The 18,063-nt window shown below is 38.4% G+C and overlaps 1 protein-coding gene across 1 annotated transcript in view; it reads left to right on the plus strand.

Annotated features, from left to right (window-relative positions):
- Nucleotides 1-18,063, plus strand: part of RPS1 (ribosomal protein S1) — a 150,747-nt gene that overhangs the window by 63,001 nt on the left and 69,683 nt on the right. The window contains exon 2 of the mRNA XM_089819690.1: nt 17,368-17,643. Within this exon, the coding sequence (XP_089675816.1) occupies nt 17,368-17,643 (276 nt within the window). The remainder of the gene's footprint in view (nt 1-17,367; nt 17,644-18,063) is intronic.

Genomic DNA, 18,063 nt, shown 5'->3' on the forward strand with positions numbered 1-18,063 from the left:
AATATTTCTATTCTTTACGCTCATTTCCTATGGAAGCATTATTTTATTCTTTTGTATATATTGACATCTCGGTCTTTGTTTATATTAAGCAAGTATTTTACCAATTGCTTTGTACGACAAGAGAGTATAGCACTTACCTTGTCTTTACCCATCTTCAAGATGCCTTGGGAGATCACAAAACCAAGATAGATCAGCTCCTCTTGCATGAACATACACTTTTCCAAGTTTATCTGTTACAAGATTCAAGAATTGGAAGATTAATGGATTTCCAGATGATTGATTGATTAACAGAGGAACAAATGTGTTCCTTATAAAGAATTACAAAGACGTTGTTTATAAAAGAAACAATGTAGACTGAAGACGAATTTAGAAACAAATCTAAAGATAGGATAGGAAACATTCCTATCTGGATTGAAGACAAAAGAGATAGGATAGGAAACATTCCTATCTAGACTGAAAGACGAACTACAGACAAGTAGTTGACCATTATAGAAAGCATAAGATAATATCTTAATACCCTCCCTTAATGGTCAACATACAGATGTTGGAACATTCTTTGATAACTGAGACCCTCCCTGTATCTACAGAATGTTGAAACCAAGAAGCTTTGCCAGAAGAGTGCTATGACTCAAAATAGGGTGCAATTACAAAACTTCGTTTTTGTGGAAAAAATGGTAAAATCCAGAATCTCACGCAACCTTGCGTATTATAGACAACATGAAATGATTTTTTAGGAGGAAATCAACAAACCCAGAAAAATAGAAACAAATTCAAAAGGTGAAAAATGCAGCTTTGCCTTGATCAAGAAGCTCGACAATTTGTGTTGTTGGCTGGGAAGCATTTTGCCTTGCTTGGGCAGCCGAACATTTTCGGCACTCGAACTTCATATGGCCAAACTTGTGACAGTAATTACACTGTACATTTTGCTTCGTAGAGCCATCTAGGGATTGAGCAGAGGGTTGATGCTGAGAAGACTGATTGTTGCCGATGTTCTGTTGAAAGGATTTTGCAGCAAATGCCTACTCTAAGGAGGCTGTAGAAGCACTGCTGCCAAATTGTTGTTTCCAACGATCCTGCTGCAGAAGTTTGATACATAATTTTGGAAACTTTAGATCAAGATTAGTTGACGTAATGTTGAGTGTTTCTATGAATTGCTCATAGGATGATGGTAGACTTTTCAGACTGATGACTACCATATCCTCTTCCTCCATTTTCCGACCAATAGCTTCGAGCTGATCGCGGATATCCTTAATCTTTGTCAGATGCTCTTGTAAGGACATATGTTCATCCATCATAATGGAGAACAACTAATTCTTTAGAAAGAATGCTCAACTTTTGCCAGATGTTTCATGTAGCTCCTTCAGATATTTCCAGATTTCTGCAGCTGACTTGCCGAAAGGAATCTGTGGTAGCTGATCATCAATAATAGAGAGCTTAAGAAGCATAATAGCCTCTCGATTGCGATCATCAAACTTGTCTTGTTCTGCTTGGTCGAAGGTCGGACGAGTCTTTGTGCCTAGAACAAGCTCATCCAAAGATGGTTAACATGCGCTGCTTCTAGTGATTATAATTGTGGCCATTGAATCGTAGATTGCCCTCCAACATCAGATTAGTCAAAGATGCCATTTGCATGAAGTTCGAAGCAATGTTGAGGCTGATCCAGAAAAAAAATGACAAGTGCCCAGAAGAGTAGACGGAAAACCCAGAAGGAATCTGCAGTCAATGTAAATCCACCGGCCGGAAAATCAAGGCACGAAAAATGAGGCACCCAGAAAATTTTGACGAAGACCCAGATGACGTCTTGAAAAACCCACCAAGAATTTGAAAACAAAAAATTTCTCTGAGGTCAAAAAACTAGGGTTTTGAGTAGAATAACAATTGGCGGCCAGGGAGGTCAAATAAGTAGAGAAAATGGCTGATTTTGGTTTCAAAGTCGAACCAGAGGTCTTGCAACTATAGAGATGTCAAGATTGGGCAAAGGGCGCAACGTTTTTGGTAGGAAAAAACACGACATTCAGGGCTTTCAAAATGCCATGAAAAATGAACACTGGATCGCAAGTTGCAGAGCAAAAACGTGAGTTGAATACCAGATTGAATGTCGTGATTTGCAAGAAAAAAAGAGCCCCTAACTATTGTGGACACGACTTACAGACCGAACAAAAACTCCAGACTACAAGCAAAACAATATCAGATGTGATTTGCAGGGCACGATTTCTACCAGTCGTGAGCAGATAAAAGCGACTTTCATTTTGCATGGATGCGATTTGCAGATTCATAAACCCTAGCCGAAACTCAGATGTGCACATATAAATTTCTCAAAGAAGTAGAAATCTTGGACGGACTATAGAGAAATCTTTAGAAATAATTTCAAAAAATCTAGCAACTAATTTTGAAAGAAATTGTAAATTTTTCGAAAAATTCCTTATAATGGCTCTGATACCATGTTACAAGATTCAAGAATTGGCAAATTAATGGGTTTTCGGATGATTGATTGATTAACAGAGGAACAAATGTGTTCCTTATAAAGAATTAAGGATGTTGTTTCTAAAAGAAACAACGTAGACAAAAGATGAATTTAGAAACAAATTTGAAGTCAGGATAGGAAACATTCCTATTTGGATTGAAGACAAAAGAGACAGGATAGGAAACATTCCTATCTAGACTGAAAGACAAACTATAGACAAGTAGTTGACCATTATAGAAAGTGTAAGATAATATCTTAATATTATCACCAACTTCTCATGAAGTCTTCTCAAAACCATGTCAATGTGTTTGAGGAGTTCCTCCTTTATCTTGCTGAAAACTAATATGTCATCCAAATATATTATGACGAACTTATCATTGAAGTCTTTGAGTACTTCATTCATAAGTCTCATGAAGGTACTAGGGTCATTAGAGAGCTCAAATGACATTACCTTCCACTCATACAAACCATCATTTGTTTTAAATGTTGTCTTCCATTGATCTCCCACCCTTATCCTTATTTGATGGTAGCCACTCTTCAAATCAATATTGGAAAAGTACTTTCCACCCCCTAAGCAGTCAAGCAGATCTTCAATTCTTGGAATTGTAAATCTATATCTGATTGTAATCTTGTTTATAGCCCTTGAATCAGTGCACAACCTCCATGTCCCTTTTTCCTTTGGTGCCAAAACAATAGTTACATCACATGGACTTAAGCTTTTGGCAATTAGACTAGAATCTAGTAACTCCTTTTCTTGTCTAGCTATCTCCTCATTTTGCTGAGGTATCATCCTGTATGCAGCCTTATTTGGCAAGGTAGCCCCGGAAATGAAATCAATGCAATGTCTGATGTCTCTTATAGGTGGTAAAGACTTAGGCATACCTTCTGAAATCAGTCTTTTATACTTGTCCAAAAGTGCTTTCACCTCACTAGGAATTGCCTTATTGGTTTCAGCCTTCTTGTCATCTTCAGTTGGTCCTTCTGGTTGTGGTTTAGGTATCAAAAGAAAAAAAGGCTTAGGTTCATCCTTCATGTCTTGTAAGAACTCCTTGTTATCAACCATCATGATTTTGGCTTCCCTCTCTTTGTTCTCGTCCACTTCTTCATGGTCTGCAAATGGAATCAATTTAATCATTATTCTATCATTCTTGGTGGTGTACACATTCAACCTTTTCAATCATGTCTATAATGTCCCCATTTTTTAGCAGGTTCTTGCAGTTGGCTAGGTCAGTTCACCATTGTGATTGTTGTGAACTGGCAGTAGGATGTGAGGGTCTATGTTATGTGGTTATAGGCTTTCTAGTAGCATATGGTGTGTTTTGGCCTAATTTGAGGGACTTACTATTTATATTAATTTAAACTATTGGTTTTGATGAGCTCAGTTGAGTTAGAGGAGTTGTGTGATGCTCTCAATTTTTATTTTGGGCTTCCAGTTTGGGCTTCAAGAATCTTGGAGGGAGTGTCTATTTATAGTAAGTGACGCTATCAAGTTCCTCTATTGTCTTTCATTATTAGAATCACTTTGGAGTTGTCAGATTTCAATTTTGATGCCTCTCTAGTTGTTTTCGCAAGATGAGTGATTTATTATTATTTATGTTCCCTGAGGACGCATCCGCTCCAAAAAAGCCAGGGTTTCCTAGGGACTTCATTGAGGACTTGCATCCGTCCCCAATTTTTTAACGCACAAAAAAAAAGTCACTTTTGCCGTTGCACACCCCCCCCCCCCCCCCCTTCCCCACCCTCCCCCAAATTGACAATTTTTTTTTGCTGTCCTAGAAACCCGTCTCGCAGTCCCCTGCTGTCCTCGTCTGAGAAACTCGAGGGAACATAGATTATTATTATTCATCTAAATACATTGAGGTTGCTATTTTTGTTAGTGTTGTTGGTTGGACACCTCAGTATCATAGCTCGTTGGAACCGGGATGAAAAGTTTTAAATTGTGGGAACAAGAAACAGTGGCCTTACGTGTTAGAATATTAAGTTATGGTGGGAAAGATCATTTTCGGAGCCCAAAGCAATTAATAAATTAAATTATAATGACACTTTATTATATTTTAATGTTGTGTGTGGGAAGTTTCTTAAATGAAGTTCATCTGGGAAACTTTGTGCCATTTGGAGATTATAAATATGAGCCCATTTAATGAGTAAAGCATCCAATTATTTGATAATCTTATTTTGCTTTGTCGTCTTTGTGATGTTTGTAAAGTTCTGATTTTTTTGTGCCCTTGCTGAAGTATAAGAGTTTGGGATCTGCAACTGAAGTATTGTAGATTCAATTCTGAGATTTGTTACTAAATTGTGCTAAGGTATACAATTTGTCATTTCTCCTACTGTATTAACTGTTGCAAAGGAGAAGTTTAATTTTTCTTGTTGTTGGAGGTTGGTCTTGAATTTGTGAAGAGATTCGCTGGAATTGTTATAAGAAATTGTTTGCTGGTTAATTTGGAGGTGGCGGAGTGCCATTTATATCTATTGTTGGGCATTATTTTCTTATACACTTTGGGAGCAACATATTTGTAGTTGCATTTATTTTTTGGAGAATTCTTTTGCTGCTGTTAGTCTTCATTTCGGAGGGTTTTTAAGGCATGTCTACATATAAGTTCATGGACTGTAATTTCTAATTTTTTTGGGTATTGTTGATTAAGATAATAGGGGATATTTTATCAATTGGGTTGTTGATATATTGTGAAAATATTCAGTATCTAAATTGATATTAAAATCTGGAATTTTCAGCTATATATTCCCTATATAATTTCCAAATGTTTGAGTTCAAATTATTATTGCAATATCTTCTATTTTGCTGCTATATTGTTGTATCAAAAATTACAAAACATGAAAAACAAAGAAATGAATTCTTCATCACAACTTGTTTGAGAGCCAGCAGGGCTCATTACAATGGTATTAGAGCTTGCTTGCAAAGTGTTTGAGGAAATGTGAAACAACTGAATTATAAAAGAATTTGGGTTTGTTGAAGTTATAACTAGTTGGGGTTATTACAATGTCGTGCATGCAAGTCAAATTGCCAAGGAAATAGGCGGCATGCATCCATGTCAACTAGATCAAACAAAATCCTGTCCTTATACTTGCTAATCTGAAAATCAACCCATGCTTGCTCGTTTACAAGAGTTTGTTGACCCTTTGTTAGCCATGATACCTTGTAAGGAAATGGGTGGGGTACTCGTTTAAGCTTCAACTTCTGAACCATCTCAAGAGAAACTATATTTTCAGTAGTCCTTAAGTCAAAGATCACTTTACATACCTTCCCTCCTCATTTGCAGGCAGTCGAAAGATTGTCTTTATTTGTGAGGGCTCCATTATTGTAGGCACCTTCAAAAGTGTTTAACTCATCATCAAATTTTCTCTTCTTTCAGGCAAACTATCTAGATCAGGTATCTCCTTCTCTTGGTATTCATCATATTGTACTAAATGTGTTCTTCTTTCACCATGTGAGCTTGTGCTAGCTCTATCCGGGTACCTAGATGCATAGTGTCTTTTGTTGCAATTAAAGCATGTTATTGGACTTGCCCTTCTACCACCAAATCTGCCTCTTGAATTACTCCTCCTACCTCTGAAATTACCTTCATTCTGATTGGTTTCTTGCTTGATCTCCTTATGATCTTCATGGTTTTGTCCTCTTCCTTGGAAGTTTACTCTTCCCCTTTGGTTTTTGCCTCTTCCTTTGCTGTTTTGCTCGTCTTCTCTTCAAATTTGCTTCCACTTTCAAGGCTAATTGATAACATTCCTGAATTGTATTAGGGCATAAAAAGTTAAGCTCTTCGTAAATGCTCATTCACAATCCATTGAGCTATCTAGAAACTCTTGCTTTCACATTCATTTTACTTGCTTCTTATACTCAATTCTTTGGAATTCTTTAGTATAGGATGTGAAATCTAAATCCTTTTGTTTCAAATTTTCTCTCCTTCTATGTAATTGGACTTCATAGTCCTTAGGTAGGTAGGTTTTCCTTTCCTTGGCACTTATTTTTCCCAATGAATTTATAATATTCTTACCTTCTTTAATTCTCTCTCCTTGGGCGAAATTCCACCAAGTGAGAGCTTCTCCATTTAACTTTGACTTGGCAGTCTTTACCTTGTCCTTCTCTGCTACATTTTCACATTCAAAGTGGTTGGTTAGGAATTCTATCCAATCCACAACAACATCAGAATCCATCTTGCCTGAAAGGATGGGTATGTCACCTTTGACATCCTTTTTGCCTACTCTTGCAAGGGCTTCTATGAAGTATCTCTGGTCTACAGGTAATTTCACAACCTCCTTCTTAGGGGTATTTTCTTCTTCCCCTTTTTCCTCCTATTCTGTGGAAACCTTTACTCCCTTCTCCATCTGGCCCTTCAACTTCTCTAGTTGATCTCTGAACCATTGATTGGTTTTTTCTTGTTCTTACATCTTCTTTGCCAATTCAACATTGGTGACCATGGTGGAATTTTCACTTTCAAACTCTGACATTGACATAAAATCAAATTGTTAAAGGAGCTTTCTCTAAGCTCTGATACCAATAATGATGCAGAGATATGATTAAGACCTTGCTTCTCAAGCTTTAAGAATAGTGGATTTTACCCAACTCTCCAAAATTCGCTCTACAACTTACACACCCTTCTCTGACTTAGAATCCTTCTATTGGGACTTAAGATGACTTGTTCAAATCATTTATTTCATTCAATCTTATTACACCTATTTCGCCAATTAGGCCAGTCTAGCTTAGTAGCCCTGCTAAAAGGGTTTTCAAGGCTTAACTCTCATTCTTTCCATTGAACATTTCAAATAAATTAGGGTTTTTAGTACCTTTTTTGAAGTTATTTAACTCCTCAAAATGGTTAGGATTAGTTCATTTACTGGTGAAGGAAAACTTGACTTTCTCTGTAATGGGCACCCTGGAAATGCCCAAAAACTGAACCAACTGCTGATATAGATTTTAATGTCTTTGCATAGATTTGAAACCACATAACATGAACAAGAAGGAATTTATGCAAATTGAAGATTGAACTACTGTTGAAATACTATTAGTTTTCAAACTAATAAAATCAAATACATAGCTAACTCTTCAACTCACTAATTACTCTAGTATTATAACATGATATTCCAATAATGACTTCCCATCTTGCTTCTATAGTAATATGAATAGTGCTGTGCGAGAGTAAAAACTGCCTTCAATCAGTCCAAGACCCTCATAAAATCATCCCTCCACAGTGGCATAAGTATCGGACAAGGAGTGAGAATGATATGGGCAACACCCAATCTGCCTGTAGTTGAAAATGTGCCCAAGCTGCCTGTTAATGAAACTGATAGCGATGAATTCCAAAGGCCAAACCCCAAGGGAATGACATCTAGAATGTCACAAGAGAGGATAGACATCCTCTAATACCAAAAACAGCTTTGTAACTCACACATCCATTTTCTTCTCATATCCAACCTTGCCTAACAATAGCCACAAGCTCTCCTTTTATTTCTACTTCATAGGGTCGACCAGTTTTCACAAGCAATGTGGGATAAATAAAAAAGAAAAAGAAAAAAAAGAAAAGGCTAACAGACACACAACTAGACAACTACTAAAGTGAGGACATTATAGTTTGCCCCCCTTGAAATTGCTTGTCCTCAAGCAATCTCACTCTCCCAAGTAGCATCTTCCTCTGGCAAGTCTCTCCATCTGACTAAGTATTCTTTAATCACCCTGTTCTGCAAAGTCCTTTCCCTGGTATCTAGAATAGCCTCAGGAATCAATACAAGCTTACCCTCCTCATCTAATGGTGGAAAATTTGCAGAAGGCACAACTCTTTGACTGATGGCTTTCTTAAGCCTCGACACATGAAACACATTCTGGAAGCTCAATCTTGTAGGCAGCCTCGCCCACCATGCGAATCACTCTGTAGGGACCATAAAACCTAGGCTTCAACTTCTTTGCTCCACTCTTCTTGAGTGATGACTATCTGTATGGTTGTAGCCTAAAGTAAACCATATCCCCAACCTCAAAGCTATGCTCTATTTGGTGCTGGTCAGCATACAATTTCTACTAATTTTGGGCTTGCTGTATATTCTCCTTGAGCACCCTCAAAATATCTTGACTATCCTACAAGAAGTCTTTGGCTTTGGGCACTCTACTATCCCCCAAAACCAGATCCATGAAACTAGGTGCTTCATAACCGTACAATGCCATGAATGGAGTCATCTTGATGGACATATGATAAGTGGTGTTATAGCAGTACTTTCCCATATGTAGCCATTTGACCCAAGCTCTCTGTTGTACAATCACATAGTTCGTCAGATATCCTTCCACACATTTATTTACAATCTCCGTCTGCCCATCTGTTTGTGGATGATAACTAGTGCTAGGTGTAAGATCTGTGCCACACAATCCAAACAATTCCTGCCAAAAAACACTCATAAATTTACTATCCTAATCACTGACAATGAAACTAGGTAGCCCATGTAACCTGAATATCTCTCTGAAAAAAAGATCGGCCACTTGCGCTGCTGTGTAGGTGGATAGAATAGCAAAGAAGTGAGCAAAATTCATCAGCCGATCAACTATCACATAGATGCAATCTCCCCCCTATACTTGTGGTAACCCAATGATGAAGTCCATAGAAATACTTTCCCATTTCCTATCCGGAATGGGTAAAGGTTGTAACAACTCTGTAGGATATGTGTGCTCTCCCTTATTCTGTTGAAAAACTGCACACTCCCTAACATGCTTCTAAACATCATTCTTGAGCCCTTTCCATGTAAACCGCTCATAGATCTGCCTGTAGGTCTTAAAGACCCTTGGATGTCCAACTGTAGGTGCATCGTGAAATGCCTTCAGTATTACCTCCCTAAACTGTGATGAAGGAATTAAATATATCCTACCTTGGAACTTGATCAATCCGTCCACCACCTCATAACTATCAGCCTGTATGGTGCCTACAATCACTTCAGAAGTCCAAGTGTCCCTTGCATACTCTGGGGCAATCCTATTTCTCCAATCTCCGATAATCACAGCTAGAGCACAAATATGAGGTCTTTGGGATAAAGCATCTACCAACACATTCTTCTTACCTTTGACAAACTCAATATCAAAGTCATAGGCATGCAACTTCATAATCCACTTATGTTGTCTATCATTCAAATTATGTTGGCTCATGAAGTATTTGATGCTGTTGTGATCAGTCTTGATAACAAACTTCCCCCCAACTAGGTAGGATCGAAACTTGGCCAATGCATGCATAATAGCCAACATCTTCCGATCATAGATGGAATAGCTCGTCTCCACTCCACAAAGCTTCCTACTCTCAAAAGCAATGGGATGCTTCTCCTTCATCAAGACTGCTCCAATCCCATCACCTGACGCATCACAATGAAGCTCAAATGACTTTGTGAGGTCTGGTAGAGCTAATAATGGACATGATGACATCACCTTCTTGAAATGATCGAAGCATCTCTGAGTTTCCCTTGCCCATGCGAAGGCCCCTTTCTTGGTAAGGTCTGTCAAGGGTGCAACGATCTATGAAAATCCGTTAACAAATCTCCTATAAAACCTGCAGAGACCAAAGAATCCCTTAAGATGTGTAAGGTTCGTAGGAGTAGGCCGAGTAGGCCAATCAACAGTAGCTCTAATCTTTTCAAGATCTACCTGAACTCCATTTGCGTTGATGATATGCCCAAGGTATATTAACTCAGTCAACCCAAACTCGCACTTAGATTCCTTGGCATATAGTGACTCTTTCTGCAAAATGGACAACACCATCTCAAGATGTTGTAAATGCTCCTCCCAAGTCTTATTGAAGATCAAAATGTCATCAAAGAAAATCAGGACAAATCTCCTAAGTTGCCCCTTGAATACCTGATTCATGCAACTCTGGAACATAGCAGGGGCATTGGTTAGCCCAAATGGCATAACCAAAACCTCAAAGTGGTCATAGTGACATCGAAAAGTTGTCGCCTTAATGTCTTTCTCCCTCATCTTGATCTAATGATACCTTAATCATAAATCAATCTTCGTAAAAAAAATGCACCATGAAACTCATCTATCCGTGGGATGGGATATCTATTCTTAATGGTCATCTTATATAATGACTTGTAATTGATGCACATTTGTATCGTCCCATCCTTCTTTACCAACACTACTGCTGAAGCAAAGGGGCTCTTACTAGGCTTGATATGCCCCATCTCCAATAAATCCTTATTGCCTTTTCTATCTCATCCTTGTGTTTCTTAGGGTGATGATAGAGAGTAATCATAACTGTTTTGGCTCTCTCCTGAAATTCAATAACATGCTCCATCCCTCTGTCAGGAGGAACCCTATGCGGAATCTCGCCAAAAACTTTAGCATGCCTATCAAGTATCTCTTGGATATCTAGTGGATGACTCTTCACTTGTGGTTCCTGTGAGGCTGGCATAGTAAAACATTCTGTCGCCTACTCTACATGATCATGCCAAAACAGTTTTTGCATTCTCTTCAAAGAGATTACTTTGCAGCTCCCATCTGAAAGTCCTCTAAGTAGAATAGTTCTGCCCTCATGCTGAAACCTCATCTCCAACTTTGCTAGGTTGAGTGTGAACTCGACTAGCGAGGCCATCCATGTCATGCCGACATCACAGTCTCCCATTTCTACTACATAGAACTCATCCTTTAACTCATAGCCACCTCCAAACCTGATGTGAAGATTTGATATCTTCCAAGTGCATAATAATTTGTCATCATTAGCTATCATGACTCTAAACCCGGCGTGGTCCTCGGTTTGTAAACCTCTCTTGGCTACCAATTGTGCATCTATGAAATTATGTGTAGCCCCAGTGTCAATGAGTGAGATCACTTTCTGCCCCTGGATAGTACCCCTAACCTTAAATGTGATTGCCTTCTGAGCCCCATTTAATCATGCCAATGACTTCTCATCCTTAGGAATGCTACTCTCCTCTGTAGTGCTATCCTCGTCTGAATTAGAGTGCTGATCCTCCCTCTCTGATTGTGACTCCTCTACTGAGAAATACTCCATTTGATTTGCCTTAGCCTTGAGAGGACACTTATGAGATAAGGCACAAGGCTCTCTGCAATGATAACATAGCTTCTTCCTTCTCAACTCATTCAAGGTGTCATTATCCAACTTATTATCCCTTTTTGGCTGAGCATCCTTGTGAAAAGATTTTTTGTCCTTCTTGTCCTTTTTCATATATGGATCCTTGTGCTGAAATCTGCTCCTAAAAGAAGAAGGTGCTAAGTTACGAGCCTTTTTAGTGGCCTCTTGTAACGTAGCTGGGTCATGCCCCTTTACCCAACCCCTCAAGGGATTTGAGAGTCCGTTCATAAACAACACTACTAACCTCCTCTCTGAAATATTTGTGACCAACATAGCTAACCTCTGAAATTCACTAATATACGTCTCGACTCTCAACTGATCCCCACTGCTTGAGTTGTGCCAGCTCCTTAAATTGTAACTCGGGATCTTTGATATCAAATCTCTCTGCGAGTCTCTTAATGAACTCGTAAGATGTGATCTGATTATGTCTCAGGGTTACCATGCCATGGTGCCATGATTCATGCGTTGGACGATCCAAATGAATAGCCGCATACTTGATAGCCTCCTCCTTAGGCATAGGATTCAGCTTGAAGTATGTATCTACCCTCTGCACTCAAGTTCGTGCAGTTATCTTCCCTGAAGCATCGTAATAAGGTAAAGAAAGTTTCCCAACTTTCTTTCTCAGCTCAAATTTTTGATTTCTCCCTCCTGATCTGGGCATGTGTCTCATCCTCAAGTCCATGTAATCTTAGAGGGAAATATCCGCCTGAAACTTCAGTCCACTAGCCTTCCAGTCCCTCCTGAACTGATCCTATAACTTGGTAATCTGTGGTTCATTTATTGGTTGAACCGGATCTTTGGGTGGGAAGGTGGGTAGAAGAGGTCTCGAGCTCGTTGTTTGAGCTGGGCGTGCAACATGTCTAAATTTATCAGCCTCATTCCCATTGTTTCCATGTCCATTATTACCATTAATATTATTCTTAGGACCATCGTTGTTGCATCGACCTTCATTATTATCATTGCCCCTATTGTTGTCGTTTCCCCCATTGTTATTGTTTCCATTGTTGGCATCGCTTGGATTAGTATTGATGCCTATTTGTTTAGCCATAAGCTGCAACATCATATCCATTCGCCTATTCTGCTCCTGTTGCACACACTGTCCCTCCTCTAATGTACCCAGTAATCATCTGAACATTACCTCCTGATCTGAATTGGTATTCCTGCCTCCACCTAATCCTATGTTCTTGTCATCTTGGTCACCCATACTGCTGTCTTGCTCAAAGAATATCTCCTCTGTGCCTGTATGACTGGATTGTATGTCCCTCTGCACTGATGAACTAGACTGTTCGCTCTGCAAGTCTGAACTCCTACTTTGTCTTGCTCTGGTATTGCGAAAATTATAAAGCCCCTGTTGCATGCTCAAACATAAATGCTTAGCCGTTTTAATTTTTGCTTTTAGCGTTTTGACATTTTGCCAAATACTTTTCCCTCTATTTGGTTGTTCCATAAGACCTCCAAAGGATGGCAGGACTTGTAGCTTTGATACCACTGTAATAGGCACCCTGGAAATGCCTAAAAATTGAACCAACTGCTGATATAGATTTTAATGTCTTTGCATAGATTTGAAACCACATAACATGAACAAGAAGGAATTTATGCAAATTGAAGATTGAGCTACTGTTGAAATAATATTAGTTTTCAAACTAATAAAATCAAATACATAGCAAACTCTTCAGCTCACTAATTACTCCAGCATTATAACATGATATTCTCGTAATGACTTCCTATCTTTCTGCTATAGTAATATGAATAGTGTCGTGCTACAGTGCTGCTATAGTAAAATCTTCCTTCAATCAGTCCAAGACTCTCATAAAATCATCCATCCACAATGGCATAAGTATCGGACAAGGAGTGAGAATGATATGAGCAACACCCAATCTACCTATAGCTGGAAATGTGCCCAAGCTGCCTGTTAATGAAGCTGATAGCGATGAATTCCAAAGGCCAAACCCCAAGGGAATGATGTCTAGAATGTCACAAGAGAGGATAGATGCCCTCTAATGCCAAGAACAGATCTGTAACTCACACATCCATTTTTTTCTCATATCCAACATTGCCTAACAATAGCCACAGGCTTTCCTTTTAGTTCTACTTCATAGGGTCGACCACTTTTCACAAGCAATGTGGGATAAATAAAATAAAAGAAAATAAAAGGCTAACGGTCACACAACTGGACAACTGTTAAAGTGGGGACATTACATTCTTAGTGGGTCTAATAGGCCTAATTGTGCCCACTTTACAAAGGAATTACAAACAAATAGTTTGGTTTTATCAAATTAATTCTTGGACTAGTTAGAGAATCCTAAAAAATCCTAAATCTAGAGTTCCAGCCTCTGGCTCAACCATGCATGAGAGATATGGCGACTTCTAGTACTGTTTTATTGAAAAATAGGTGGAATAACCCGCTAGGACCTACTGACGAAATTCAATACCAACAAATGCACAAAAATGGATTGTAGAATCTTCAAGGGAACCCTCTGAGCTACAAGAATCCTAAGGGTCGTAGAATTTGGTGGGTGGAAGAATGATTTATATGTATTTCTTTACAAAACCCTTGTTGAACAGCCAATTCTGGACCCTATTACAAAGGTTTTAGTCTTTCTCACACATACGGGCATCTTAGAAGCTCAAACTTGTTGCAAATGAGACCTATCTCTCCCCTCTATGCATGCAGGTTGGTCTCCACCCCTAGCTATTCCTTACAGCGCCATACAAAGCTAAGGTATAGGCATATTCATAGGAAAACGAAGTTTTTGTTTATTGTTTTCACTCAAACTGATCCAACCTTCAAAAATTCTTCTCAAAAAACTATATGCAATGTATTTACATCAAAATATAAATGATTCGATGCTTGGTATGCTTGGTAAGGCACCAAGACTATTGGCTCTCCAACTTGCAAACCAAAAGTTGGCATTTTGCAACTTAAGCAAAAAGTTGTCAAGTTGCACTTTTTGCAACTTTGACAATATTTGAATTATTGAAACAAATATGACTCCCTAACAATAAGACCCTTCTAAAAACACCTGATTAACCTTAAATCATAGTAACATGGAGACGCCGCCCCCCCCCCCCCCCCCGCTTTTTGCCCCACGTCCCAGAGACTTGGATGCACTGGGGACTTGGGGACTCCGTCCCCTCGTCCCTAGTGGCGCCACCAGATTCTACCACATCCACCGAGGATGGGGGACGTCCCAATATTGACTATTTGCTGATTCAACTATTTATGTTCAATGTTCGATGTTCCAGTTCCGTCCAATGTTCAAGTATTTACTCTTTTACATCTTTATATCTTATATTGCAATACATCTTTTCATAACTAGCATTTAAAGTACCATATGTATATATATACACACCCCCTTCTATACCCCACCACCGTCCCCCCGCCGTTCCCCCACCATCCCCAAATTAAGGCCCCTCTATACCCCTATCCCAGAAACTTGACCCCCCATTCTGCTGTCCCCCAGGGCGGTGTAACTATGCCTTAAATGCAAGCTAATTAATTCATTTACATGCTCATAGGGCAAACTTGGCAATTTGGTCATGTGGCTTATAAGGATGCCAATTCATGACAACGCCTTACAAAATAGGCCTTTACTACAACAAGATGAAACAAATGACTTAATAACATGACGTGGCCTATCCTAATATGCATGATGGGCATATGTACATTTGGAAAAGCACTGCAATAAGCAAAGTCTCATGTGGGTGCCTCTGCACTAATAATGTATGTGCAACTGCCTTCCATAAGGTCCGTCTGAAAAAAATTCCATTATAAATTCTTCATTTTGCACTGCAGGAGCATCTGTCACTTAACCTTTTTCTCTTCATTGGGAAGTTGAAGAGCCCTCTCAATTGTCTTCATGCTCATAAGAAACTTCAATGGTCTGACCTTGCAATGAACACTTGATTTATCTGTACTCACATTGATATACTTGATAGTAGATACATTTTAATGAGGACATGCTTTTGAAATTTTCTATTCTTGTCATAAATGTATGTAGCTACAACACAAGGAACTTGAGCTCTCATAAACTTTTTCCACTGATGGCTTATCCTGATTCTCGTTCCAGCATTGATATATTAGATTTCCAAGATGACGGTACTGTTGCATCTGCTCTGGGAATGATTAACCTTAACCTTCTTTTCTTCTTTATTCTTTTTCTTAAAAAAATTGCTTTTATTTCTTATGTTTGGATTGCACAACCTGCCTAGCTTCCTGCTTCATCCTCTTCTTCAAGATCTCTAATGGCAATGCTATACATTACTTTGTGGTGCTTAGTGGGAGTAGTCAGGAAAATTCGCTTGCCCTTGGCCTTTCCCTTGTCCAACATAGTATGCTTCAAAGATGAGATGTTTTTAATTCTCAACCGCACTATCTTAGCTATAATGTGTGCAGCTCTGGAAACAGGATTAATGGCAGTAGAATGTGATGCTTGAGATAATTGAGCCTCATAATGGTGCCACGCTCTGCCATTTTGCCCTTTCAAAACTAACTTCTCAATTGCCAACAGGATTAATGGCAGTAGAATGTGATGCTTGAGATAATTGAGCCTCATAATGGTGCCACGCTCTGCCATTTTGCCCTTTCAAAACTAACTTCTCAATTGCCAAATTGTAAGTTTTATGGTTGTTTGACCAAACTTAGACAGATAATGGTGAAGTATTATGGGACAGAGAAAACAGTCTCAAGAAATATTTTCAGTTGCACATTCTTGATTCCTGTCTTTACAAGGTGAAGATGGAAGTATTTACTATTGTCTCTTCCAAGTTTTGACTAATCACGCCACTTTGTGTTTCTAACTCTGTTCATGCACATGCAAATCACTCAAATAGTTGCTGAGAGGATTCCTATTCTTTTTGACAAAGTAATTTGCAGCCGCTCCTTGAATGCATTTTGTGGAACAAGTGTCATAATATACATAGTATCTCCAAAAGAACTTTTCCTCAAAGATAAACATTTAAAGAATTTCTTTGCAAATTGATCAACATTCAAACAATTTCTTTTCAAACTTTGTGATTTGATTTTTGTGATACAATTGCTGTAAAATCTTCTAGATGGCTAGCTTGGGTGCTGTGCTGGACTGAATACTTATCATGTGCTCCATACATCCTGACAAGACAAAACTTCTCTTTCGCAGTATTCGGGTTAGTTGTAAATATGATTTTTTGGAATAATTTTCTTGTTTATCAAGTCTATAACAGGTGTAAAATGACTCTTTAATTTTAATTAAATTCCAAGAATGCCTTCAATAGGTTTTCTGGAATTGCAATCAAATGGTTGTGTTTCTACAATAGATGATTGACAGGCCTGGGTAGATGGAAAATGGGGGTTTTATGGATGGATGGAAGGGAAGGATTTCGTGGGTAGTTTTGTGGAGGGATGAGTGTAGTTGTTAATGTATGCCAATATTAATATTAGTGCAAGTGTGAAATCCTAATTTTTATAGATATGCAGAAGACAGAGAGTTGTGTACACAGGCACGTTTTGTCTTTTGTTGAAAAAATTGAATTATGTGTTAATGCTTGACAGAGACTAGGGAACCTTAGGCTTTTTCTTTTTCAATAAAATGGTACCATTGCTTGTGTTGGCAATTTTTTTGGAACTCTTTTGTTTATAGAAATTTTGAAACTTGTACAACTGTACTTCACAAAAGATGGACATTATTGCATTTTTCTTACACTTTTTTATTTAGGGTTGATAATTTGTTTAATGCCATTTTTGTAGTGATCTGCATAGGTGACCTTTTATTTTCTTGCTCTTTGATCTTTGGTTGCCTTCCAAACAAAGGCACAGACAGTGGATGAATGCTCAGATATGAATGTTATTCTGTACAGGTTAGAGGAATGATAATTATGGCAGATCCAAGTGGGGTCTTGGTTGACATCAATGGAAAGGGACCTGCATTTTTGCCTGTTGAAGAATCATGTCTTTTTGATGTTAGGACCCCAGAAGAAATAGGTCTTTTTGCTGGCGTGGAAGAAGATTTTCTGATCTATGATTATGATGATGAAGATAGCACGTTGATTCTAAGTTTGGCAGAACTTCAGAATGATCTTGCCTGGGAAAGAGTCAGACAATTGCAGGCTGAGGATGTTATTGTCATGGGCAAGGTACGTGCAAATTTATGTTTGTAAGATTGTTTTACAACAATGTTTTAATTGGATGTTCAAGTTATGTCTAAAGCAAAATCTCCATAATTGTTGCTGCTATGGTTTCAAAACAATTCTTCACACTATTTTTTGATTAAACTTAGTAATCAGGGGCAAAAAATTGACCAGAAGGTGAGAAGTCGATTAATACGTATTTTGGGTAAGTGCTAATCATGCCAATGGAAATCCTATAATTTCTTTGTTAATTTGATTATGGCACTGCCTTAGTGTAGTTCTTTTATGCATCTGCCACCTTATTATTTTCCAAGAATTCTGTAACTCTTTGAGATCCAATGTTTGTTCGGTATTTTGATAAACAAAATATATAGTTACAGTGAAATTTTTTTTCAGAGTAGGGGCCTAAGTTTGAAATAGTATCAG

This window comes from Cupressus sempervirens, chromosome 3, assembly GCF_028749045.1.
Source record: "Cupressus sempervirens isolate cs-2001-9-10 chromosome 3, ASM2874904v1, whole genome shotgun sequence".
NCBI lineage: Eukaryota > Viridiplantae > Streptophyta > Pinopsida > Cupressales > Cupressaceae > Cupressus > Cupressus sempervirens.